The sequence below is a fragment of the Toxotes jaculatrix genome, chromosome 7 (genome assembly GCF_017976425.1).
Source record: "Toxotes jaculatrix isolate fToxJac2 chromosome 7, fToxJac2.pri, whole genome shotgun sequence".
NCBI classification, from domain to species: domain Eukaryota; kingdom Metazoa; phylum Chordata; class Actinopteri; family Toxotidae; genus Toxotes; species Toxotes jaculatrix.
The window spans coordinates 20,378,018-20,405,998 of NC_054400.1; the positions used below are offsets into that span (position 1 = coordinate 20,378,018).

Consider the following 27,981-nt stretch of genomic DNA (forward strand, 5'->3'; position numbering starts at 1 on the left):
ATTGGCAAACGCTTCGACTGGCAAAGTACAGATCAGATTTTCATTGGAAGGCTAAGGTAAACATGGCAGCAAGATTGGTAATGCATCTACGCAAATTCAGCAACTCTGCCTTGCTTGAAGAACTGTATTATTTATTTTTATAGCAAAATGTATATGGTAATATATAAGCTACATTCACAGTTTATATTGCTCACCCAGCTTGGCGCCAGCACACCTCTCCGCTAGTGTACCGTTAGCCCTTAGCCTGCACACTACAGCCAAAATACAAGTGGTACCTAAAACTGTCAAAACCGCACAAATGGCGAACTGCTAACAAAACTGTCTGTCCCAAACTTATAGTTACACAAGTTACACAAGTATGATTGACAAAACTCATTTTCATTATGGGACTGTGGGACTGTTAAAACAAAGTGTATGTTGCCCAAAATTTGTTTTCGTGCATAATATGAGTTTTTAGTAGAAAAACAGAAAGAGAAAAAATGTGTTTACAGGTTCATAAAGAGTTTTTTCTGTTATATTAGTTAAACACTGAGGCTTTTATTTTGACCCTTTAAGTATCTGATCTAAAGGAAGTAACTCTTCTTCGGCGGACCCGAACAGGAAATGCTAGCCTAAAAGCAAAAAGTTTGAAGCTAACAATTCTCACGCATCGTTGCTTATGATCTTACGGGCTGGTCCGTCAGAAAGCACTGACAGCGAGTGTATTGTGGCTTCTTATGTATTGGTGAGTTAGATGCAATGAGTTTGATAACTTTTGTGACGTTTGGATTTATCGATTAATGAATGAATGAACGTGACGTTACGCGTTAGTCATATGAGCGCTAAACGACAAATATGCCGGTTTATTGAATGTTTCTTCTGTTTTCTCTTTTCATTTCTTGTTTAACTCCGATTCAATGTTGTCCCTTCAAGTAAATAAAGGAGAAAGTACGCTCGTTTCCTGGCTCTTGAAAAGGAGTTTGGTTGGCTGTAAAGTTTGTTAACGCTGTTCAGCGCAACACATAGACAGGACAGTACAAAGTGTATGAAAATTAAATGTTCTATTTCTAGAAAGCTAGCAGTTTTAGCTTGCTAGCACACATTGCTCCACAGGCAGTGATGTGTGCATTTGGGTAAATTTTAGGATTAATACAACTAGCTAACCAGATGTACCAGTATGTAACAAGAAGACAAAATTTAAATTGTTGTCTTTTATCATGTCAAAGGCTACGGCTAACGTCAAAATTGTTAAAAGTACAATTAATACTGTTAATCATAGAATCTGGATATATTTTACCTGCAAAAAATAAATAAATTAATAATAATAATAACAGAAAATAAGCAACTTAAGAACCCAATAATTGATGAAGTGTTTATCTGGTCTTTTAACGCCAAGGGTTTGGCAGTTGATATTCCTTTCATAGCGTTGGGTATTGCATAGCAGCTCCTAATTCATACAGACAAGTATGGCTGCTGTGCATGTTGTGCAGAGGATTTTTTGACCGAAATGGAGTGCAATACATTTGGGTTTGCTCTTTGATCTCTGCTTGAACTTGCTGGTAACTGGGTGACCAGAGTGCAGAGTGTTGTTGACTGCTCTCCATGGCAGGTGGTGACAGAGCATGTGTGGTCCCCATCACAGGCGTGTGCAATTAGCCTGACAGCTAGTCCTGGATTGCCATGAAATAAGACCCTCTACTGTTTATATGACTGAGTGTGCGCGTTTAGGTGTCTGCTTTTGTGTGGGTGTGTGTGTATAATAGTTACCAGCAAATATAAACTGCTGTACTGCCACAAGATCCTTTAACAAAGCACCATGGCGCAGCAGTGTTTGATGATGTTATACAGTATGCAGTGTAGATCCAAACTGTCTGGGTCTTGTTGCGAGGTTGGAGAATCTGTGTGCCATTTATTCAGCCTCCTGTAATGGGGAATGGACTTGGAAGAGAAGAGAGGGTAATGTATTGGAAAATATCCCTTTCAGCACCTCAGCATTACTTGTCATAGGTCAGGCTTAAAACGTAGCTTGATACAGTTATTAACTCTAATCCGGGCATAAACACAAATCCTCAAGCACCAGCCCAATTAATAATTTGCATAATTAACATGCATTTTAAATAGAGGCTGGTCTTGTCGTTGCCAAAGCAGGGATGGGGGTAATTAGGGCTAACGGAGCAGTGCCTTGGGCCCTTACCCGCGGACGTGCTGCAGTCGTTTCCAGGGAAGGGATTGACAACAGCAAGACAAGCTCTCTCGGCATAGAGCGAAACCCCCTTTGACAGAATTAATAGTTGACAAACTGCTCCTAAAGCCCTGGCATTGTTTCTGTCAGTTGTTTGGTTTGATGTCACTGTTAGACATTATAAATCAATAGTGTCAGGATTTAGTAATGTTTATAGCCAGCCATGGTTTATTATTTCATGTGACTGTCATGGACAAATAGTATTTATCATAGCTGTCTATAAATTACTGCAGACAGACTGTTGGTTTACCCAAACCCACTCTGCTCTTACAGGGCCCATTCCAACGTCCACTTACATATTTAGAGTAATTTATTTTCTCAGCCGTAGGCTCACATTAACCCCTCTCTTTCCCACACTCCTCCGAGACGTATTGTGGCTTGATTGCTGTGCCTCCGCTGACACATTAACACATCAAAAAAGCTGATCAAAGCTCGTTCAAAACTGCTTGTCGCGTCTATTTCAAAACTCGACATATTTTATCTGCGCATTTGTTTCCAAAAGGTCTTAAAAAACAAAATTGACAGTCACTTCCTTTCATGTTTTTAGATTATATACTGTCTTTGGCTGCTCTTTCTTGAGTGATTATGTAAAGCTATTCAGAAAGAAGTAATTGTTGAGTGTTCTAGTAAGAAAGTCCAGTCCTGCTTCATCAGCGTCATTTTTATGTGACAAAATTATGGCGTATTCATCTGACCAGCTGGCTTTCAGTATAACAGAATGATCTTAACCTTTGCACCAGTGCCACACTCATCAAAAATAATTAGAATCATCAGTTTTAATGAGATGACTGATTAGTAAGCTCTTACAACATGTCAGCATTGTCAACACAAAACAAGGACACAATCGCTGTATTCAGTGATCGATGCGATCAGGTAACATTACTTACAGTAACACATGGATACGTCTCGTTTACATTCTCCGTCATAATTAATACGTAACAATGAGACTTTATTGACCAACATGCTTTGTGTTCAGCAGTCACCACTCTGGTTTATTTGATGACTTTTAGTCCTTTTTTAAATTTCTTTTTTAATTTGAATAAACATTCATGCATTTGATTTCTATGGGAATCTTGTTTAATATCGTATTTAAGTGTCTTTAATATCTTTGACTGTGAAAGGTTTTCAGTGAAAACTAAAAAACAAGAGGAGAGAGCACAACCTGAGCTGAAGCAGTGATATTGATCAGCTGTGCCATCGACTATAAGGTCCACTTTCAGCAGGGAGGTCATTAGTTACTCCTGTGTGCTAATTCATCCCAGAGTTGAGGCGTATCCGTTAGAATGCTAATTCACTACTATGATCTGACAGCTGGGGTAAAGAAAGGGGCAAGCAGGCTGCCACAAAAGGGAGGGGCGGGGGGGTCTGCCGAGGCTTAGTGGTCTGGTCTTGTGTTTGGGTAAAGAGGAGGACTTCAGTACATGGAATGTGCACAAAAAAGGGGTGCAGAACTGATCCCTGCTGTCTTTGCCCCCTAGCAGTAATGATGTAAAAGAAAGATGACATTTGGTGTCCACATTTAACTTGCATTTGCAGTCCACTTGAGAGGTCCAGTATGCGTGACCTACCTTGATTAAGCCTGAGGCTGCCTAGGACTGTACCCTTTAGACTGAAACAAAAAGTGGAAGCTCACAGGAGAAAGCTGAGCCTGTATAATTGGGCCAAGTAGAGCTGCGGGAGGCAGCCAGTCTCCGCTTTGCCTTTTGTATATTCATGACCCCCCCGACTTGATTGATGGAAGGATAGCATTTGGTGACACTGTCATTTGCAAGTTGAAAAGGTAGTGCAGTGGCTGGAGCGGCGCTGTGGCTGTGCCTTAGAAGGGGCATCGAGAGGAGGCTCATTTCTATGCTGATGATATCCAGCCCCCTCTCATTTTCTTTGTCTCCGTTAGAAGGACATCTGCTGACAACACAGAGTTTAAAAAGAACCAAGTTGAAAATGAAAAGGGTGGGGGGGGACATACATCTGTGTGTTTGCATGTGAAAAGCACATGGTGGAACTGTGATTTTAATCAGTGCTAAAGTTTGCTGTTTGATATCTGCATAAATGCGTCTTACATTTCAGTGAAATGGAGCATTTTGAAGCAGGTGGCTTAAGAAACATACTAACTAGCAATGTTAAGACTCACAGACTGTTTTTTGATGCTTTGGCTTTGAAATCATGCTGCTGAAATCTAATCACTCAGCATTAAGAACAGATAGCTTTGATTTCATATTCACATTTTGTAATCATATTTTGCTGGTATTCTTTTTCTAGGCACCTATTGTACTGTACTGTACCACCCAGATCTCCATAAAACCTCTAAAGTTCTTTCAATTGTACAGTCTCAAGGCCATTATACCTTTAAGATTTAAGATAATTAATGACTGTTGAATCTTTTGTTCATACTTATAGGTTGTAAAAACATAACAGAAATACCTAAAAATTAAAATAAAGGAAATGTATGACATCATGATCACTGTTTTTGACTTAGCCATCTACATGTACAACGTGGCTGTTTGCCCTTTTTATTCAGAGTGACTTATGGTGTAAGTCACTACTCATGACAACAATTTCTGTGACCACATGACAATTTTGAATAAGAACATCATATTTTTTACATTGAACCATAGAGTGCTGGGACTTATTATTATTATTATTATTATTATTATTATTATTATTATTATTATTATTATTATCATCATTATTATTATGAAAGTCAGAAGTTACAGTCATTTTACTTCCCTGCTTTGAATCCTGATCATGTCGTAATATCAGCAACATAAAAGCTTCCCCCAGTTGTTGATTATTTTATTTTCAAGTTTTCAGCAGCTCCACAATCAATTTACATTTCATTGCATTCAAATGAGAATTCTGGAGGCTGGGATTTACTGTATTGTAACTGTCCAATATACATAAAAGAGGTAAAACCTTCATACTTCTATTCTGAAGACAGTAAAGAATCTAGATAGTTCTATCTATCTATAGAGAGAGGAATGCATATATATATGCATATTCTCTCTCTCTCTCTCTCTCTCTCTCTCTCTCTCTCTCTCTCTCTATCTATATATATATATATAGTAAAACATGTAGAACCACACGTACCCCCATTTAATACAGAACAGAAACGCCCTCATGTCATGACAATTAAGTTGACAACTTGGCCTTGAAACAGTGACATTTGACATCCAAAGGTAAATGAGACTTTCAAAGCCAAACCACGCAAAGATGTCTTAAGCTGTCCAAATATGTTTCAAAGTACTGTGCTTTGAATGTGTAAAGAATAAAGAGGGCTGGTGACAGAAATATCAGTTTCCTAGAGACACTTCTGCTATTCCCTCAGCACTACAACCCACACTTATCAGAGCCACAATTTATAGCTGCGGTGTAAAGTGTTCGCCTGCAACTCCCATCTTTGTATTTACACCAATTAGCACATAAACTCTAATTACCGAGATCAAGGCAGCCGGGAGTCCATAAATGCAAAGCGACATGGAGAACACAAGTCAGCTGACAGAGAGGGAAGGTGACAATAAATAGGGAAGTATCAATTAGGCATCAATGACGCGATGATGCGTGTGCGTGCTGGGAGGTGTCACACAGAGGGAGGTGGGAGTGTGAAATGTGTGGGGGCAGCAGGGTCCACAGAAAGTTGCACAGGCTGTGGGGTCTTGTAACTCACATGCTGACACACAGCGCGGTGACACGTTGACTGTACAACACGTTTCCATATTAACACCACAGCACAATCAGGCACTTCTCTCGTGTGTCTCAGTGAAAAGTAGCATTTATCACAGCACCGCACTGCCTATAAGGTAACAATTAACACATACTAATTTAAGGGGCACGTTGCAAAGTCAAAAGATATAAAAGTTCAAAATAAGAAGAAATTAATATGTTACAGCAAAGGGTCATTAAAGAACCGTCATAATTGGAGGACAGCTTTGACAATTTAAACTTGTGTTTAATTATAAAGCCTAGAAACTCAGTCACAGCTGGAGAAAATAGAGGCTTCTTATAATGATTTGAAATGGATCATAGACCACGCCTGAACCTCAGGTTAATCCCAATAAATTGAACTTGATCAAAGACCATAGCAGTAAAAAAGTATGGCTCTGCACATTAATCTAACAAACGCATAAAACAGGACTGGCTCAGCTCTATAAATTAAACTCTGGCTGCAATAATGCTGATCAGGGGAAATTTTGCCAGCGTTGGCTCAAGCCGCCTCTGTATGTCTCAAGTCTTGTTATCCCCTTGTCTTGATCTGCAGTAGTGTTATCTGTTCCCTTCTCCTTGTGCAGCTTGGATTTTTTGCAGGATGGCCCAGTGATGGATTTGCAAAGAGGCTGTTTACAAGAGAGCGCAGAGCATTAAAGAGCTGCCAGAAGGTCCATTAACATAAATGTTTAAATCAGACACACAAACTTATGCCCCCAAAATGAAGATGTTTCCTGCATTAATCTGCCAGATCTGTCTTTGGTCCAACAATTAGTCTCCTCTAATCCAGCCCCACGTCTCGCTTAGTGACCAATGTAAATAGAAAAAAAAAAGACATGGAGTAGCAGATTTGGTGCTCAGTGTCACTGCTGAGGCAGCAGCTTTCCTGGGGCCACACCAGGATTCTGAAAATAATTGTCAGTTTTGTATATTATGCCAAAGTTTTTGGCATTACTGCGAGGTCTTACAGACCTGGCATGAAGCACCAGACAGTTTACTTCTTCTTTTTTTCCCTCTCTCTCTCTATGAACACATGGCTCCACTGCTGATTTAAAGCCTTGTAAAGATGTCTCATTTTAAATACTGTTTGCATGCGGGCCCCTGGAAGACATTTCATGCTCACCAGATTTACATTATAGCCATTATTATGATTTTATGATGCTGCAGCCTTAACAACTATTTCCTCAAAAATGCTTGGGAATCCTCCGAGTATTGGCAAGTGTAAATATTTCCCTACACCACGTCTGAGTTTCTCACCCACTGAAAGTCGGAAGGTCCCAGATCACTGGTCACTGTTCTCTCTCTCTCTCTCTCTCTCTCTCTCTCTCTCTCTCTCTCTCTCTCTCTCTCTCTCTCTCTCTCTCTCTCTCTCTCTCTTTTTTTTAAGGAGATAAAAGCTTTGCTCACTGGAGGTTAATGACACGTGTTTTTTTCCCTTGACCCAAAATCAATCTCAGGTTTAAGTGAACTTCCCAGAATTTAGAGAAACAATGAAAAATTAAGGGTCACAGAATGGATTTCCTACCAGTTTCCAGGGAGTGACTGTAATCATGACAAATTCTACTAGAGTTTCACGTTCCTCACCTCTTTCCTGTGATAGCAGATTGAATGGTCTGATTCTCCTGTTGCTGAAATCAAGGATAAGATGACAGAGGTAGATTAGAGTAAAATTAGCCTCTGCTTATGCGTATCCCCCACTCAGCTTCATTTCCCTCCATTATCTTGTGTTTGGAGACATCGCACCCGTTTATCACAAGTTACCGTTTACAGCATATTTCAGAGACACTTTTCTCTGTCTGCTTCATGTCCTGGATGCACTGTAGGAAGCAATCGAATGTAGCTGAGACTGAGAATAAAGTATGTGAATTGATTCCTCCATCACCTGGATAGGCTGTTGATTTTTGGGAGAGTTATCGCTGTTTTCCTAAGTGTGGCGTGGAGATTTGCTGGAGGGCTGAGTGATCGATTCAGCCGCCTGGAGCATCCTAGTGTGTTTATACATGGCTTGTATGGCAGCTTTCATAAGACATTTACCCCATGATTTGCGATGAGCTTATGTGTGAATAATTAATGGCAATTAATCCTTAATTACAGTAATTAGGCAAGTCACAGGAAATTAGGCTGCAGCTGGAGAAGCCCGTGCCTAGGAAAGGGAGGACTGGGGCTGAGAGAACGTGCCATTTAGTGACAGTGGAGCCATGGTACAATGATTGTGTGGCAGGCCTGCACCAGTGTGTTCGCTTGCCAGCAGAGATAAGAGTATAGGAAGACACAGATGCTGCTGGCCAGAGAGCAAGGCCCTGCACAGCAATCGCAGGCACAGAGCACCAACAAACACACCCAATAAAACCCACCTATAAAAGTTCCAGCAAGGCGACCCTTGACCTCAACAGCGCTTAAATTTCTTAGTTTGCTCAAAATTACATGTGGTGATGATGAACCACTTCAACAGGTTGTGACTGATGAGCTAACAGCAACTGGTTAATGCTACACATTGAGGCTCCTTTTTTTTTCTTACGTTTATAAAACTAGATTTACCACTTTATTGAGGCCCCCGAGGCTGCGGACTTTAGCACCCAATGTGCTGTTAACACCAAGTTTATGAATTTGCTGTGGCTGGAAGGAGAGACAGTCCAAGAAATATTTATTTGTAGTTTCTAATAAAACAATTAGCCTGCTTAGACTTATTAAAGGAAACTACAGCAGGCAGAGTTGTTTGGTTGCTGATTTCATTGTTTGGTAATGGTGGGGGAGATTAGGTGGATGTGTTCTGGGCAAAGACAGAGCAGAAGAATAGGGACGAAGCTCTCTGTGTCTCGCTCGGAACTCATTTGTGCTTTTCCATGCTTGCCTTGATGAATTTCCGTTTCTTTCTGCTCCTGTTGCTTTCAATTACACTCTTATTCACAATCCTAATTGATATGCCAGTCTCAGTAGATGAACCATGGACTTTTTACAGTCCATTTTTCTATTCTTAGACCAACGTTTTTCCATGACAAAATGGGTCTGTGGATAACACAGATGTGGATTTTTCAGCCTTTTTGTTTTCTTCAGATGTTATTTTACAGCACTATTATAAAATGTGATATTATTTAAATCCATCAGACTAATTCTCTAATGGGGCCTGTGAAAGATTCGTTTTTGGAGTAAATCATTTGGACTTTTTCTGGGCCCTCTGCCGTTATGGGGCCCCACAATCGTCACCTCCTCTCATGCATTGCATACTTTTTCTTTCTTTTTTTTTTTCACAGAAGGACTTTTAAGCTAACAGGGAATGTAAGTGAGTTGAGGAGGCATCCAACTGTGATATTACATTAACCTATAGTGCTTGGCCATGTCTGTCAGTGACTGCAGAATAAAGAGAACATGGTCTGCTCTACTCTTTAGCCTTCAGAAGTGCTATTAGAAATAATGAGGATTTATAGTAAGATAAAAGACGCTCTCCTTGCCCCTGAATTCTGAATAGCCAGTAATACAGCATTACACTACCAAAAGCCAAATAAGGCTCATTGGTGATGCATTCACAGCCATTGTAATATGATTAGTGTATGCATTGTATTATATATTAGAGTCCCTCATTTGTCTTGTATACAAAAACAAGCAGAATGTTCAAACCTTTGCTATGATATGAGCTCCTGCTCTGTGTAATGAAATGTTTTAATCAGAGCTCAATGGGCATGTTACGTTGTTTAGCCATTTAATAAGCAACTGCTCTGCTGTCACACTCACAGCCTCTCAGCTTCTGCTTTATGTATAAGGCAAGCAAGAAGCCGGTGAGTGGTTGGGTAACAGCAGCTGAACACCAGCAAGGCTCCTCACTAGCACAGTGAGATGCTGCTAACAGTGACAAGGTCAGCATGTTCTGCAGGCCCCGCACATACATTCTTCACTATAAGTAATATAAATGAGGCCGTGTTAGCCGTAAACTCACAGCATGTTGCCTGTAAGCTAAAGGGTAACTGCGCAAGAGCAACGCCTTCAAATCTCCTCTTGAGCTGGTTTGAGTGTACATCGGAGTGAAAGATGGAGCCACCTGCTTGAATCACATCTCCCTCTGCAGACTCGAACAAATCACAGTCATTTCGAGTGATTTTTTTTTTTGCCAAACAGGTTAAATTGCTGAAGCTGAATATAAACACAGAAGCTCCTGCTTCTGAATTTTCTCCACGATGTGTGTGACAGACTGCAGTGCAACATTAGCATGTATTCACAAACCCAACTAAATTTGTTGAGCACACGGCATTAAGTGGGAGCAGCAGAGTTTGTGTTGTTAGGGGCATTCTTGTATCTACGCTGGTGTTTACTCACATTGGCAATTAATTATTAATGCAGAAGCACTGAGAGGTTACAGCGATATGGCGCTCAGACTTTCCAAGCACTGTCTATATATGAACAGTCAACATAGTGAGAGCTTCAAAGGAGCCCTCTGAAATGTTTCAGACTCTCATGGAGAAAGCTTATTACAGCTGAAATGTTTTTCTAGGAGCCCCAGATATTCTTTGTGAATGCTATTGCCTGGAAAATATGGGGTATTTTTGTTTGTCTATATCAAGAAACATGTAAACAAAGAGACAGTCAGCACTTGCAGCTTACTTGGCGTGAGTATTTCAGTTCACAAGTGAGAACTTGTTTGTGCAAAAAAAAATTGTTTTGCCAAAAACTGTGAAGATTTGACAAAGAGCAAAGATGTAGGATTCCATTTACCAGTCCAAATATATATATATATTTTTTTTTTCTAATACAAATCATCACACATGACATGTGCACAGTGCAAGGCTAATCAATTTCTCCTATTAATTTCAGAGATCATATGTCCAAGTAAACACAGGCTGTAAGGGGTTTTAATAATGTGTCCAGAGATAAACATCAATTGGCAATCTGCTCTTTTTGAGGCGTCTTTGTTGCCTGCAGAGCCCTCCTGATGACACCTCTTTGGATCTGCTAATGGAGGAGGACCTGTAAGGCTATCCCCTGGCCTTTGTCTGACCCCTTTGTGGAGCTGAATTCTTCAGATGTTTGCAGGATCAAGTCACTTAATCTGTAGCACAGACTAGGGCCAGAAAAAAAAGAGGACAGGGAGAGCATAGCAGAGGGAGGAGGGCTGGGGGGTGGCGGGGGGGGGGGGGGGGGGGGGGGGTGGCAGACAAGCACCTCACTCTGTCTGAAGGCAGAGCATTCAGCACGCAGGGGTAAAGAACTGCAAATGTCTGCCTGTTCTGTTATGCACCATTGTTTCATACAGAGCTGGAAATAGAAAGAAACAGTGTAGCAGCAGAGCTCTGGCAGGCAGTGCGTTTTATTACCGCTAGACCATAGACTTAGACATTAGTGAATATGGCTCATTAAATGGCTTGGAATGTTACCATTTTACATAATTCCTCCTGTATCGTTGTTGTAAATGAAATCCTGCTCCTGTCTCTGACTGCACTCCAGTCACTCAACAGCCATTACAGCTTTCCCATCAGGCCCCAGCACTCCTTGAAAGCAGCTATCTATAATTTCAGGTCTGTGTCACACACAAAAAGCGTGCTCTACAAGCCTAATGGTATGGCGTGGTTGATGTGGAAAGGATATAGCGCAAATAGGAGGAAATCTGAGGAAATACTTGAGAATTAGGCAATGATGTATTCAGATGGCTAGAGAGACTAGGGTGGGCAACAAATATAAATAATGTATGTGGCAGGGCTCCTAAACATAAGCTGGAATTTGCTGCCGTACTTTTTGTTCTCAATCACCTTGATGAAACAATTCCGAAGCAATGGCTGTGTGAATGAGACCACTGACAAGCTGATTTTCCACCCTTGGCATGAGGCTGCTTTCTCCACTTAATGTTCTCCGATAAAGTGTAGCACAGAAGTAAACTAGAAGAGCCTCCACTCCTGACACATGTGACAGTATTTGCATCAATTATGCAGTCTACGGCTGCGGCAGGAGGGAGCGGGAGAGAGAGAGAGGGGAGGAGATAGGAGAGAAAAGGGTTTGTGACAAGATGCAGAGGCAGAAATGAGAATTTCTCTTTAAAATGCATTCTTTAGAAAATAACATTCAAGATCATTTACATGAAAGCGGCTGCAGCGGTGAACTCGACAAAGCAGCAACAAAGTCTGTGGAGCGTTTTGACACTAAAGACTTTGGCAAACAGAGTACAGTATAATGGAGAGTTCTTTGTCTCCTCTGTATTCACTGTACACTGAATATCTACCCTGAAGAGTAGCGGAGGAGACAGTGAAATGAGGAGACAGACTGGGTTAGAGCTGAGAGGGAGGCTTGAGTCCCTTATTGCTAAATTCAACCAAAGGAGGAAAGTGTACAAGGGCCAAATAAGCCAAATAAACAATGCTCTGCAAAGGCTGGACTTTCCAGCCCGAGTAACGATCTTCTGCAAATCAAAAATCCGAGAAACAAGATAATTTACCAAATGCATAAAAAAAAGTGCTGGGATTGCATTTGACGATTTCATATTGTGCTGCCTAACAACAGTTCGCAAGAATGTGTGTGATTGATGATATTAGCAAACCTGTGAGGTTGTGATTCCCCTAAAACCACAGCAGTAGAGAGAGATGCCTGCTTATTGGCAGCGGGGATAACTTTTAAACCGTGTCCCAGTTTTAACAGACTCCAGCACAGCATTTTATTTCACTGTGTCCAACCCTATTTCACATCCTAGTTAAGTACACTTACAAATCTGCTGTGCCATGGTTTCTAACCTCTCATACACATGTGAATCCGCACTAGCGCACACACTCACACACACACACCGAGACACACACAGAGTCACATCACTAGGCCTGTCACTGCCTTTTATCCATCGTCAACCTTCAGCTGTATGGTTTATCCGTAGTGACACTATAGCAAAGTGCTTGACTGCTTTTTGCCAACAGACTGCAACACTTTAACTGTACTTAGTCATGCATCATTATGGCAGACTCAAAGCGGTGTGTCTGGGAACGCCTGCAGATGGTGGAGGCTGAACCATTTGGAAAGGAAAGCTCTGTGACAATGATGCTTATTGCATGAGTAAGCGTGTATGGACACAGGAGTGTATCTGTGTACCAGTGCTGAATAGAAAACAAGTGTATTAAAAAAGGTGCCCTGCTGCTAATTCAACAGGCTTGAGAAAACACACTGTGCAGTATCTGTTTGTGAGATATGATATATGAAATCTACATGCAAGTCTTTCTTAGAGGGAGTCTTTTATGTTTGTATTGATCAGTCATTGTTTACTCCAATCGATGCTGACTGTGAAACGCAGCCTCCTCTCTGTTCTTTATAGAGATTTAACCCTCTCTGTGTTGCATTTTACCGCTTTGTTCTGCTCTTCAAACCTTCCTTGTGCTGAAAATGTGATCGCAGTTACTGTCACTTGTCACTTTCTCTTTATTTCAACAGATGACAAAGCTTTTACATTGAGTATTCCGCTCCACACATGGGTATTTTCAACAGATCTCTTCTTCTATTGAAAGATAAATGTTAACTTCATTCAATAGAAACCTCATTCATGGTTCATACAAAGCTGGCTTCTTTATTCTTTAAGGAAATGAAGAAACCATTAGCAAAATATTCACTCACGGAGAAAGAGAATCTTATCTTTATTCCACATGACCATGCAGAGCCATATTCCTTTTGACATCATTATGTAAAACCAATTTCTCTTTCATATCATTTCCGCTGTGCTGCATTACCACATCTATACACTCACTATTCTTTATTACAAAGTAGGTGGCCTAGAGGAAAATATATGCATTCGTTCCCTATGGCATAAAATATGCATATAGGTGCCTCATTTCATCTCCAATCTGTGTTATTCCTTTAAAAATTCACCACCGCCTGCAGTCCCTCTTAAATATTTAATTTGACAACTTTTTAATCTGTCTTTATGCAATGATGAAGTAATCGTCAGCTGTCACGAAAATGATTGAATCATACAATGGGATCGAAGTGACTCATAGGTTGTAGGCTTCATTATTTGTTTGAAGTGTATTAGTAGTGTGCTATCACACGCTAATTTATCTTCCATTTTTATTCCTCTTTTCTCCCGGGCCCCCCCACACGGAGCAGAACTATGTATAACATTCATACATCATTCATGCTTTGTTTACTAGCTTTTAGTTTGAAGCAAATGAAAATACAAGAGCCTGCTGGTAAGTAAAAGACAGAGTGTTTAATTGTGTATCTGCGCTACTTGCTGCTTTTTCAAAGTCCTTCACTTATTAGTGGGAACCACAGAGCAATGATAATTACTCCCAATCTTTTCTTAGCTCTTCTGATCTTTAATGATCACAGATTATCCATCACACTAGCTAAATAATTAGTGGGAATGTCTCATGAACAAGCCACCGACAGATGCTCCAACACCCACAAGGTGAACACGGGTGTGCTCTCTCTCCTCGGCGAGGTGACCGAAACAGACTCGTTTTGAAAACAAAACAAATAGATAATGGAGCAACTTAAACGAATGTTGCGGCAGATGAATGATCGGCTCCTGCTAGCTCCGTAGCACCACCTCTGCCGGCCTCTCTGGCAATCTGGTAATGTTGGGCCCCCACTGTGGAACAGCATGGCACTGGGAGTTGTGGTAGCCAGTCCCCCCGTAGCCCCGGGCTGCCTCTACCTTTGGTGCGCTACTCAAGGTTAAAGGGATCCCAGTTGGGTGTTTAACAGTGTTGTGCTCGGATCTGAATGGCTTTTTTCCCCCACCATTCTCTCTTTTTTTTTTTTTTTTTGGACACTGCACTGTGGAGAGTGAACCTGGAGGACTACCCTGAACCGTTCATCTTTGGAGCATTTTTACATGTATAATGTAGAATGTTCACTATTCCAGCTGTAATATTTCTATAGCAGACCTTTAAATCCCTACACCACTGTAATACTCTTATAAAGTAGCAGGGGTAAGTGATTTGAACCGTTTTACTGTGAGGATCTGCTGTTTGCCATACATGTGCAGCTTTTGCTGACATTCATTTTGAAACCACTCGGAGCACTTTCGACTCAGAGTAACAATGCTGGGGGAAAAGTGTCTGCTGAGCTCTACAGTGAATATACCTCTGACCCAGACCGAGGAAAGGGAGATTTATGAAATCCACATGTTTAATACATTTCATTTTGTCCAAGGGATTTGTATTGCTTACCACAGTATTTTAGGGTTGAAACATTCTGTATAGTCACAGCTTGTATTGTCTGAGGAGAATAAACCCTCTCCGGTTCTCGCTGCTGAAGATTTGTTTTATAGCAAACCCTGCTTGCCTTACACACATCAGCCATGCACTGTCTGAGGTATTGCATTTTGTTGTGCTGAGGTGTTAGATATACATGCCCTTAATCTTTAATGCATAATCCCCTGAAAATCCGCTACATAAATGAAAAAGATAACCCTCATATCAGTGCAGTGACAGAAAATAAGATAGCTAGGTAATTTAATAAAGGATTGACGCTGGCCCCGGTGTGATATGGTGTGTGACCTCTGTGTATTCATTGTGTAGCACGGAGCGAGTGAGCCACTGCTTGTAGAGGAGTAGTTCCTCCTATTCTGAAAGCCCATCCTGGGAGTGTAACATCTGTGGTGACAAACAGAATGCACCATATGGATTAAAGTGCAGGGAGGTTAGTCACTGAAATATTTGCTTTCCCAAAGTGTTGACACAGTATGAAAAAAAAAAAAAAAAGAAAAGAAGAACCATGGCTGTGTGTTCCAGCTGTAATCAGGTAGCAGTTATCACACTGAAGTGTTTGCCTACTTAATGGTGTTTCCATTTTGTGTGGGTCTGTGTCATCCGCTTCCCATTTGGATCTGCCTTCTCCTAGAGTAAATGCTACCCCACCGGGGCTGCGTGTTATACTTCTGTGTTTGTTCTGTCTGTGAGAATCAACAAAAAAGACAAACTGACGAATTGGGTGAGAAAGAGAAGTCTTTTAAAAACATCATAACTGCGGTCAGACGCTGCTGTAGGAAACGTTCACTTCATTTAGCTGCTGACCACATCGGGTCATAAATACTCTTCCCAGGGCACACTTGTTTTACATCTAAAATGCACTTGAGTGTAATGTTGACAGATATAGCTTGTGACGAGTGATAGTCAGAATGTATGAGCGCCCATAATGCCGCTGTCAGCCGTTGGTGCCAGACTGAAAATAAGCAGTTCACCTCTGTTTTCATTCAGGAGAGTGCAGCAGACAGCACCGGCTTCTCCGCTGTATTTATTGACTTGTTTTACTAGCCTGAAACAGGGCGCTTTTATACGGGCCTGCTCAGTCTTAAGACTCTCCAGACATTTACATTATTCCTGACTGAGTTACACACATGTATAAAGGAGCACGTCCGCAGGCTAGGTTAGATATATGCTCTCTTTCCACCTCTCTTTCTCTCTCCCACATTCATACACACTCATGCACCATTTTATTACCCCACCATTTTAGATATTGTTACACTCTACTTTTCTCCTATTACTGTTGCATTTCAGGTGCGCTAGTGTTTGTATTTTTTAATTGTGTATCTCTGTTTCATATGTCAGCATACTGTTTTTCAGGCTTCGGAATTCTCGAAATTCTGTATATTTGAAAGCTCATAAAAAAAAAAAATTTTTTCTGTTTATGCTGAAGCTGATTCAGTAATATGAAAGCATAGATTTCACGAGGCTCTAAAAATCATCTTTCGCTGACTAATCTGCACAACTGCAGAGGAAGATAATGAATGCCAACACCAGAGTCACAGCCGACACTATGATCCCCCCACCCAGCCTAAACCTCCAGCAGTATTTACATGATATTTCATTTTAGAATAAACCTCTTTTCTCTCCCACTGTGAAGATATTGAACTCTTTCACACAGATGTCATCTTAACCAAAGCTTATTAAAAAGATGGACATCAAAGTTGTGGGTGCCCATTTATCTTATAGCACTCTAATTGGCCACCACAGGCAAGAGAACAACTAACTCCAAAATAGGAGGCGTCGAGTGCTTGGGCTAAAGAAGAGGATGTCTAAAGACCTCTCAGTGGATTCATTGCCAATAAATCCTCTAGAATGAAAGCAGGGCTTTTCTAGGGGGTATGGAATTTCGCAAACACATTATGAAACGTGATATGCTGAATTAACTGAACACTTATGGCCACAGGGTTTGGTTTCTTTGTTCTGGTGTGTTTTTGTGGCTACATTGTCCTGTGCCTGACCTGCAACTTCACTGTTTTGAGTTTTTAACATCACGGTTGGCGACATGAGGCAGCGCGCTCTGAAAAGGTCATACACTGCAGTAGCCATGAGCGAACTGAGATTACATTTTGCTAACTCCATATAGTACACTTCGCTGTTTTGAATTAACCGTCCGCCACACTGAAGGAAAGCGATTCTTTAGCCAGAGTCGCCGATACTCCATCAAACACCACACACAGGCCTGAAGTGAATAATGTATTATGTTTTCCACTCAAGTGGGCAATAAAAACAGAAAAAAACAAAGTCATTAATTGCCCACATACAGTAACCAAATGCCATCAAGAGCCTGTGCTCTCATTAACCTGGCACCTAATTATCTGCCTCCAGTCTGAGTCCTGACAAGCCCCACCGTCTGAACCCTCAGCCTGGTTGTGGTGTGTTGTGTTGTTGTGTCAGCGCTCGCCAACCGCAGCCAAGGCACCATTAGGTACAGAGAAGACAAAAGCTTCTTGCCGCAAAGGTTCCCTCTGCATGCACCGCCACAATGTTCCTCCTGTTAATGCCTTCCCTTCCAATTAAATCTGCAACTGTTAATTATTGTAATTATGAGAGTGAGCTCCCAGCCCTACACCACCGCCCCCCCCTCAAACTCCTCCCTCATCGGTGTGCTGAGACGCTACGGGAGCTGTTGTGTTGCTTCAGTGGCGCCTCGTCTATGCTCCAGTGAAGCCCTAGCAGGGAATTGGATGTGGAGGGGGACTTGGTACACATGACAGGGGTGACGTGAGGGAGATTGCACGGTTCATCTTGGATAACTGGGCAAGCAAGTCACAGCCAATGGCCACGCCTCCACTCTAACTCATTAAATGGTGTGTAAAGTACATGCTGGGAATAATTAGCACCAAATAACCTTTTTTTTTGCTACCTTGTTCACAGGGCATCACACAACAAAAAAAAGGTGGAATATCATCTGTAGGTGTTCAATATAACTATTCAGCTGGTCAAACGAAATGAGGGAGATTATATTCTCCCAACAATCGTTCACTCATTTGCTTTGAAGAGCCCACAGTTATTTCGCTCCTTTCTAATGGTAATGTGAAACTCTATTCTTGCCGCGTTCGTTGAGAGATGTTTGCGATAGATCCGAAGTGATGTGTTGAGTATAAGGAGAGCTGAAAAAGAGTGGATGGCAGGCCGGCTGCCTGTTATGTCTCTGCGTGTCTCAACATCCTCTTTGGCCTGCTTCTGTCACAAGCTGTTGTTTGGCCTGGACCTGATCTGCCCAGCTACTCCTTGCACTGCACTCTGCAGACCCAGCAGTAACCTGCAACATCAGGCTCAGGATGCTTCCAGAAACAGCGCTCTTGTTTTGACACTCGAGGCGGATGTGTTTTTTTTTTTTGTTTTTTTTATTGTGAGCTTTATCAATCCTCACCAAGAGATGCACTGAGAATCAGCACGTCAAGCGCAGCCTTATTCCAGTGTCATAACCTCAGTTGCCTCGTAGCAGAGTCCTTACATGTTAGCACAGCTAGCAAAGGATTCTGGCTTTACAATTTGGAGCTGAATTCTCTTCTATAAAAGACACTGAAGGAAAGAGCAGCTCCTTCTGCTTCAGGCAATGCAGCCTTTTCGTGGATACACTGCAAAATCTAAATGATGGACTGTCAACTCTCTTGCAGAAATGCCACTGCAAAGAATAATCTCTCTGGCAGTGGATCATGGTTGGCTGTATGCTACCAATGCCGTTTCTTTGTTTATGCAAGCATGTAGCCTTCACACGCACACATGCAGACAGGGGCGTATGCACATGCACAGATTGACACGCATACACATATGCATTCACATGCCGAAAAACACACAAATACCGAGCACGTACACAAAACGCTTCAAGCCTAAATCCTTTCTTTGGAAGCATACAGTGAAATATATGGGATTAATAACCTGAATAGCATTATTTTTTCACCTCTAGCCTTTAAAATAATGCATGCTTGGCTTGGTGTCTGGATGAAGTTTTGCCTGTGTATTTTCCTGGTTATCGGTGTGTACAAGACCTGCTGTGTGACCTGGTTTCATGCAATCTCCATCTTCTAATTAGGAGGCTGCAGAAAGGCTGGAACGAGAGGAGGAGTGATTAGTTGCCTTTGGGTATTTCATAAGTGGCTTTCAGTGCCACATTTGCATTATTTGCTTGAGGTCTGAATAACAAATCAGCCTACCTTTGCAGCAAATTGAGGCTAGCAGCTAAAGACCATTAATACATGAAATATAAAATGAAACTGAAGAAAAGAAAGGAGCAAAACATGCTAACACAATATAGGGGGGATAAAATGAAATATTGAAACACAAGATGCAATAACTGTCTCTCAACTCAGAGTCTACCTACAGCACAGAGACTAAGTATTCTCTGACTTTTCAAATAAATATTTGTTTCTATTATGCTCGTCATAGATATGGGAACGTCTGCCTGAATTACACACAAGTGTCTCAGTGATTGTTCACTCACTCTGTGACTAGCAGACCATGTGAACCATGTGAGCCCCATGTTGGAGCCCCATGCTGTATGTGTCCTGTAGGGTCAGTCAGTGTGCTGATCTGTACCGGAGGTCCTGTCCACTCATTTGGCCAGTCTCCCCAACCTCTGCGTGCGGCCGCCACCGCCAGGCCTGGTCAGCCATCACTACACCATTTGGCCGTTTGCCCACTCTGAGTCTTAGAGGGCAGGAAACAAAGCGGGCACTCACACGTCCACGTATGTACACACATACACACATTACACACACACACACGCACACATGATCACAGCGAGTGACAGTGGCTCTTGTTTACCCAGCCCTCCCACCCTCCCTCGCTCTCCTTTCATCCTCTCCCTCTAGTCTGTCATGTTGTGTGTCACTTCCCACAAATGTCAGTGCCACCGTGGGACAGTGATTAATTTTGGTGTGCTTGGCAAAATGTCTTCAAGATGTTTGTTTGGATTGTCTTTTCCCACCCCCTTACCCACCCCCGCTCCCCGCATGTCTTGGAGTCGTGGGTCGAGAGTGGCAAGCACCCCCCACCCTCCTCCCCTCACACCCCACGCCCCCGCTGTCACTGCCTCCTCTTTTTTTTTGGTGGGAGGGGGTGGGTGGTGGGAGTGCATCATCATCATCATCATCGAGGGACAAAGGCTACCTGAACTGACAGAGATCTTCTTTTCTGACCAGAGCCACTTTTTGTCACTAAACACCACCTCCTCCATGCGCTGTCTGTTTAGTGTGTGCTGGTGGTGTATGATGGGAGAAGTCTTGACCCAGCACTGGGGGGCTGTAACACTTCACTGTCAGCGCAGCTGATTAGCTTATCACTCACCGCACTGGGAGGAAATACATCATCATTCTAGACAGGGATTCCCCAGTTTAGGGCCCATTCCCTGCCTGCTTTTACTCTGCATTTAATCACCAGACTCTCGGGTCCCCTCTAGTATTTCAGCCTCACCTCTAAAGCCAATCCTTCGTGGTTTACAATCAGAACTCTCCGTCTTTCAGCTGTGTTTCTAGTGAAATCGGAACAGCTACACTATGTTTGTGAAAGCGCTGTTTGGTTTTGAGGAGCGGCTCTACATCGCAGACATATGCATGGACACTGATATTTTCTGTGTGGAGGGAAGCAGAGAATGAGCCATCTTCCCAAATTATTCTTTTCAGCTCACTCAACAAAGAAAGTGAAACACAAAGTGGCAAATGTGCTTTGGCTTCCCCACAGTGTGGTATCAGGTATGGTAATTACTCTGCCATTAACATTGGGAATAGTTAATGTGTATTAATGTGTTAATGGCATGTTAATTACTGTACATGCTAGAGAGAGCCCGCAGGCATTCTCTCAGATTCTTTGTGCCATGTGGATGTAGGCCAAGCTTAAAAAAGCCTTTAAGAACATCGATGAAAGAGGATCCTTATGTTTCATTTGTCAGAACAAAAGATTTTCAATGGTAATTTGATCCAGCTCCCCGCTTCTGGAGCTGAAAGTCACTGATCCAGGCGCCACGACAAAGGAGATGATATGAAGTCAAAGGAGACGTGGAACACGGCTGTAGTGACACTGGCCTCTTTGTGAAATGGATACTTTAAGCCCTCTGTAGTCTCTAGTGTGTTGCTTTGGCAGCGGGTTTTAATAACACGGTGGATTAGAAGCCTTGGATCATGAGTGCCAAGCCCGAGTTAAAGCTCACCTTGGACGAGCCTCAGTAACAGGCTAGATGCCACGGTCCTCCTCCTCATTCTCCTCCTCTTCCTCCTCTCTGCTCACACCGTCTACTCCACGGCTTTAAGAGAGATGACCTTTGCAAATATTGACAGAAAATAAATTCTGTTTCGATTAGTTAGCTTTGGGAGACCTTTGCGGATCAATGCAATTAGATGAACAGAGTGTCGATACGTGGCCGGAGCTGTTCACCGGAGGCACTGGGTATGAGAGGAGCTGCAGGAGGTCAGGGTTACTTGTAATGAACAGGATGTTTTAGAGTCACAGCGGGTAATGTCAAACCCAGGCAAAATCACTTTACCGCATCACATCCTGCTTGGAGTACAGAACATTTTACATCTCAGAAAAACATTGCAAAAACATTTTACTATAAATAAAGAAAAAATCTCTGGCTTTATCTGCAAGAAGCACTACTCATCTTGTGTGGTGTCTGGCATCTGACAGTGCAGTCAGTGCAGCAGAAGGAGGTGGAGAAGCCCAGAGCCACCCCTTCCCTCTTCAGCAGGCCACATTAACCCAGCAGGACTCTGCCTTTATGGCTCTCCTGCTCACACTTCAGTGATGAGAGTAAACAAGCAGCGGGCCAAAGGTCAGCTAAGCCCACAGAATAAAAGAGGGCACAGGGGGAAAAGAGGTGGGAGGAAAGGAGAGCGGCCCGAGGCAGTGCTCAGATCACTGTCAGGGCTTCAAGCAGGGAATGATGTACGAGACAACAGCCCCAAACCGGAAATGATTATAAACAGAGAACAGGGGAGAGTATATGAGAGAAAAGGGCTGCATTGTCTTTATCTGTCAAATTTGTTACTTCCTCGGATCTGATACCGATGGTGAAACCTGTAAAAAATGAAAAGGAGAACCACCCCTGACTGATAGGGATGGATTAATCACAGTGTCTCCTTTTGTCTCAGCCACAGAGGAGAAATGAGGAGCAATCATATAGGCAAGTGCTTTTTCCCCAGCTACTCCACCTGTATTGTTGAGTGACAAATGAGGCCGATTAAGGACATGTTACATTATTATTACAATTTCTGATTTTTTTTTTTTTCTTTTACATCATTAAACGCGTTCTGGTAATTAAGTGAGCCAGCATCATCAGAGTTATGTGAAATAACTAGACTATATATAGATTTTTCATTCTCAAGTTCCTATTGCTCGCAGGCTTTACCAAGGTGACACGACTCCGGCATTTTCCCTTTGCACTGAGATTAATCCCACTTTGACTGTGGAGGTGGATTAGAGCTAAACTCGGGTGCCCAAACTTGTTTTAATACCCATATCATCAGACAAAAACAGGATAAAGATTTGAGCAGGCAAAGCAGCATTACAGGGCTAGAATGTGACTGTGGCTTTGGAAGTTACTATACAGATTTGTCAACCACACAGCAAATTAAAGATATTATCTTGCTGGAGCCTATTTTGTGGAAGTTGTGTGATGATGCTGAGCTTAGACAGTGAATCCACAATCTTTAGCTTCTCCAACAAAGGTGCACGTAGAGAGACAGAGACACACTGCACCTGTTTTTTTTTTTTTTCTTTTTTCCCCCTGTGGATTATGTCTTTTCTTTTCTTTTTTTTTTTTTTTTTACATTTTTAGTATTTATGTGTTTAAGACAGAGGCATCCTCCCTCCCAACATGTGTGTTATGAATGACCAGCCAGAGCTGCTGTGGCACAAACATACCCTGGTGGACTCCTGCAGGGCCGTCTGCTTCTCAGGGCAGCACAGTAATCATTTTTATCCTGCTGATTTCCCAAATAGAAATGGACATGTATGATAAAAATGTCACGGCCACTCCGCATGTCAGCGGACTAACAGGATTACATGTCACTTTCTAATGTCTCGCTCTGTTTTCCTTTGCCATGAATGGCCACATTATTGCACACAGGAACTTTGTGGTAATATATGGTAAGAGACAAGTAGCTCTTTATGGCCTGTGATTATTTAGTTTGAATGAAACCAGTGATTTATGCCCATTTAGCTGAAAAGCCCTGTAAATTCCCTCAGCTGCGTTTCCCCTGGATATAGAGTGAGTGGAGTGAAAGTGACAACAGGGTTTGGTGTGGAAATGTACGCTGCGTCCCAGAGTTATATTTAATATACCTGACATGAAAAACGTGCCTACCTACTTACCACCACCCACAGCACAAAGGAAAGTGCAGCCTGCTGAGCTTGTGTTGAATCGGAGAGTGAGAGTAAATACTGAATTAGGAAAATATGAACTGTAGTGGCAGACAAACCACCAGCTATTAGAGCATGTTGAGATATGTAGCCAGGCATCTGGTCAGTCAACATTTGAATCATGTGCCATTTTGTTTCCTGCTGCACAAACTGGAATAGAAACAGTCCAGCCTGTCCAGAACGAGTGCTTTGGGTGGAGTTGTGCAGATGCAGTGTGATGTGGATGAGGGTTAGTGGAGCAGCGGCATATTGTCCACATGGATGGCTTGGCTGTGCAGCCCTGATGGAGCCTTGTCCAGCATCTCAATGTCTCCAACACAAATAGCCACATTCATCCACTCCTCTCACACCATTACACCTAAAAGACTCAAAGCCAGGCGATCCATAAATAGTGCCAAATTTGTTTTTCAGTGGCACAGCAGTCGAACAAAACACCAACAGAGATGAAAACATCAGAGGAGTGTATACAATATGACGTGTTTCCTCATTTTTTTTTCTTTTTTTCTATTCAGGATTGTGTTTATAGGAAAGACAGAAAGAGAAAAAGGAGTGTTTTCTCTCTAGCATTTACTCCTGTGGATGGTGTGCAGGGTCAGTCGGTCAAAGCATGGTAAAAGGCCTTCTCTGATTGCATGCCTACTGGCTGACACAATAGAGCCACTAATCTTCTTATTTAGAATCCAGAGGCTGGCCATATCTTAATGAAGCTGTAATGAGCTGTTGAAAATCCCTGAATTGCAGGAGGGATTATTGAATTGAAACAACTCTGGTAATCATAACGTTCGAGTGGCCACTCAGTATTTACTGCCCATTGAGCCACATTTTTATCCACTTATTAGACTGGATTGCCCGAGCTTGTTTTTGTTGTAATTCTGACCCGCAGTGTGTGTGTGTGTGTGTGTATGTGTGTTTCTGTTTTTCTTTTTTTTTGTTTATTCTCTGTAAAACCTGGCATTGTGGTAGTATTGCCAATGCATCCAGGTGTGCATGTATGCTATCTGCTGGGTGATTACGACTTGCTGACAGACTGGCGAGACAGAAAACCAGAGGAAATAAACAGCAGGATCGGAGAACAAAAACAGGATTCATGAACGAGTACTTTGCATAAAATCGACTCTGCTCTCGTTTCGCTGCATGTTGATTTTTATTTCACCAGCACATTTTTTATTACTTCTCAGAAAACTGCAATATCAGGACTATACAATAACACAAGATTCAAACCCTATAAGCAAGTACGAATGAGGAAAACAGTAGTTACTTTCCGGAGTTCACAGCATTCACTGTGTCAAAGACAGAGACACATACTAGAGGTATAGTTTTCTGTTTAGCATCCTTTCACAGAGTAGAAGTGCCACTTCACCATTGAGCATTTGTCAGTTTGTGGATGTTGCTGTCATGTCAGCCTTCCCGTACACACAGTGTGCAGCGCAGTGTGTAAATAAAAGAGAACAGGCATAGACATGGGGTGACGAGAACACAGCACATACACAGAAGGCACCCGATTCATACCTGCAGGGGAAACATCACACTATAGAAGACTACGGAGGGGGACATATTGCATGTAATAGCACTTAACAATAGTCTGGGCCCATTTGATGGGATTATTTTTCTTTATTAGTATTAGTCTTAACATGCAAATGGATGCCATTAGCTGACCCTGCGTCCCTGTTTGTGTGTTGCTGCAGGTCTCAGCATCCGCGGTGCCCAGGAGGAAGACCCCCCAGACCCCCAGCTCATGCGTTTAGACAACATGCTGCTGGCAGAGGGCGTGGCAGGACCAGAGAAAGGTGGCGGATCCGCCGCCGCCGCAGCTGCAGCCGCAGCCTCGGGCGGGGCGGCCGACAACTCCATCGAACATTCCGACTACAGAGCCAAACTCACCCAGATCAGACAGATCTACCACACAGAGCTGGAGAAATACGAACAGGTAAGGAGGAGTCTTTAAAATCCCAGGGTTAAAATCTTTTCAAGAACAGCTTTGAGGTAAAACATTTTTCCTGGAAATACCACACGTCTTCATGCACTTTTCTTCATCCAAGAAAAGGAGAATGACATACATTTTGTTCTGTTTGCACCATCAAAATGTTTAAATCACCACATGACTGCCAGCTTTTTGAAATTTCAGTTTGCATACAAATGGACCCATTGAGTTGTGCATGATACTTCACATTGCTTCTGAATGCCCAGAACAGCTTATTCCCTGCATTAGCAAGAAAATTGCAGAGAATATGTGTGATGGAGGAAAATGTGTTATCAGCATGGAAAAAAAAAATTACTGTATTATTCACTGTGTTCTAGTTGATTATAGAGATCCAGAGGAGTGCCTTAGTCATCTGTGTTAAATGAAAGTATGATCAGCTCCTTCACCTAGCACTTTGAGCCTGCCATTAAACACAGAGGCATTATGGGTGAAAATAGAAGGTGTAACAGTGATGCCTCAGCAAGCCAGTGAGGTAAATTAGACTAATTTACTCCGTGCTCTGTGAGAGAGGAGGTGGGTTTGTGGGGGCACACAACACTTCGCCTGGAGTAAATGCATCTTTCTTAAGGGTGTTTCCAGGTTTTAATTATCTAAATGTAAATACTTAACGAATTTTACTCAGAGTAATGAGCTAAAGTGTGCACTACGTAAATGAGTTATTCTAATTAATCATGTATGAACTACTGGTTTAACGAAAAGCTGTTTAAATTCACTCTGCATTAGGGCCAAGCCAAATTGCAAATCTGCATTTATATTCAGAGGTGACTTCACCTACTATGTCATCAAAGTAATATATATGAACAGCGCATTCAGTTGAAGCTTTTAACAAAAAGAGCTTGCATGTAATGAACTCATTTCCCATATGAAAAAAAAATTGTACAACTTTAGTAAATCAGTCACAGAGATTGTGTATGCTCTAAAAATCTGTGAGATGTGACTTGGGACATTTACAGAACTCACTTTGGCTGTGTTTGTCTCTCTGTCTCTTGGCAGGCATGTAACGAATTCACTACCCATGTGATGAACCTGCTGAGGGAGCAGTCTCGCACGCGGCCAATCTCTCCCAAAGAGATTGAGCGCATGGTGGGAATCATCCACCGTAAGTTCAGCTCCATCCAGATGCAACTGAAACAGAGCACCTGTGAGGCTGTCATGATCCTGCGCTCCAGATTCCTTGATGCCAGGTCAGTGGATCGTGTGTGTAGAGTATATGCTGTGTGTGTGTGTGTGTGTGTGTGTGTGTGTGTGTGTGTGTGTGTGTGTGTGTGTGTGTGTGTGTGTGTGTGTGTGCATTTGGTATCTACAAACTTTTATTGCTTCTGCATGTCCCACATAAGAACGTCCAGTGGGCAAGGTCATTTTTAGACCGTGTGCAGGTCTGAAGTTTGTTTTGCTCTCACTTTTCTGGCACAGCACACAGTATGAGCACTGCAGAGATGCATGATTTTAATTATGTCCATGTTCCATGCATTATCCATTTTCAAGACAATCATGCCCTCACACCTGAGAGCAGTTACGACCAAATGAAATGGGGACCGAGTCATGTGTAATGGATGGAGGGGAGGTCATCAGCAGGTGTTGTGGATTACTCTAATCACTAACAGTGTGGCGCAGTGTGGAGCTCAGCAGAGAGCGGCACAAGTTCGGGCCAAACAAGCCAAGTGGAAGCACATTTGCTGCCCACTGCCTGTGTGAAGCGCAGTAAACAAGGCAAAATAAGCAAATGCTCAACAACATGATAAGTAGTGCCCTTGGGAGGGAAGGGGACCCAGATCTAGTTAGAGTTTGCTTGTTTCTACTGGAGATCCCTGGGGCTGTGGCACTTCAGGAACAATGCTCAACTGTGCATGCCGTGATTTCTATAATGTACCGAGATGCACTCCGACTGGGCTTTGCGCTCCATCACGAAGCCCACCCATCCGCTGCACTAAACTCTACACATTACACGCTTGGACTGGAGATTGGAGACCAACAGACCAAATTAAACATTGTATGTGTTTTGTGACTGTGTGTTTGTTTGTATGTGTGTGTGTGTGTGCGTGTGTGTGTGTGTGTGTTTGTGCTTGTCAGTTTATTGGTCGGATTCTGGTCTTCTGTGTGTTGACGGGACCTTTGGAGCAGGACACGATATTCTGCTCCTGAGGGCCCTTAGTGCCCATTCCTCATTATTTTCACCATTTATGTGTGAGATTGATTGTGCAATTTGTGCGATCCAAATGGATGAGTTAATGCTGGTCCCCACTAATAGGCTTGCTCGGCCTTTCTCTCGTTTTGCTCCCCACTCAGGCGGAAAAGGAGAAACTTCAGCAAGCAGGCGACGGAAATTTTGAACGAATATTTCTACTCGCACCTCAGCAACCCGTATCCGAGCGAGGAGGCTAAAGAGGAGCTGGCCAAGAAGTGCAGCATCACAGTTTCCCAGGTGGGTAGTGCTCATCTAACAGTAGCTGGTGGGTAATCAGGGTGGGAAAGGCTAAAGCCTAGAGGGATAGTTACCGTAGGTCACACCACCA

General features: G+C 42.6%; 1 protein-coding gene across 5 annotated transcripts in view; it reads left to right on the forward strand.

Annotated features, from left to right (window-relative positions):
* pbx3b (pre-B-cell leukemia homeobox 3b) overlaps nucleotides 1-27,981 on the forward strand; it is a 58,392-nt gene that overhangs the window by 20,217 nt on the left and 10,194 nt on the right. For all 5 annotated transcript variants that reach the window (XM_041042250.1, XM_041042252.1, XM_041042254.1 and 2 more), the window contains exons 3-5: nucleotides 25,173-25,414; nucleotides 26,462-26,652; nucleotides 27,755-27,890. In XM_041042250.1, coding sequence (XP_040898184.1) covers nucleotides 25,173-25,414; nucleotides 26,462-26,652; nucleotides 27,755-27,890 — 569 coding nt within the window. The remainder of the gene's footprint in view (nucleotides 1-25,172; nucleotides 25,415-26,461; nucleotides 26,653-27,754; nucleotides 27,891-27,981) is intronic.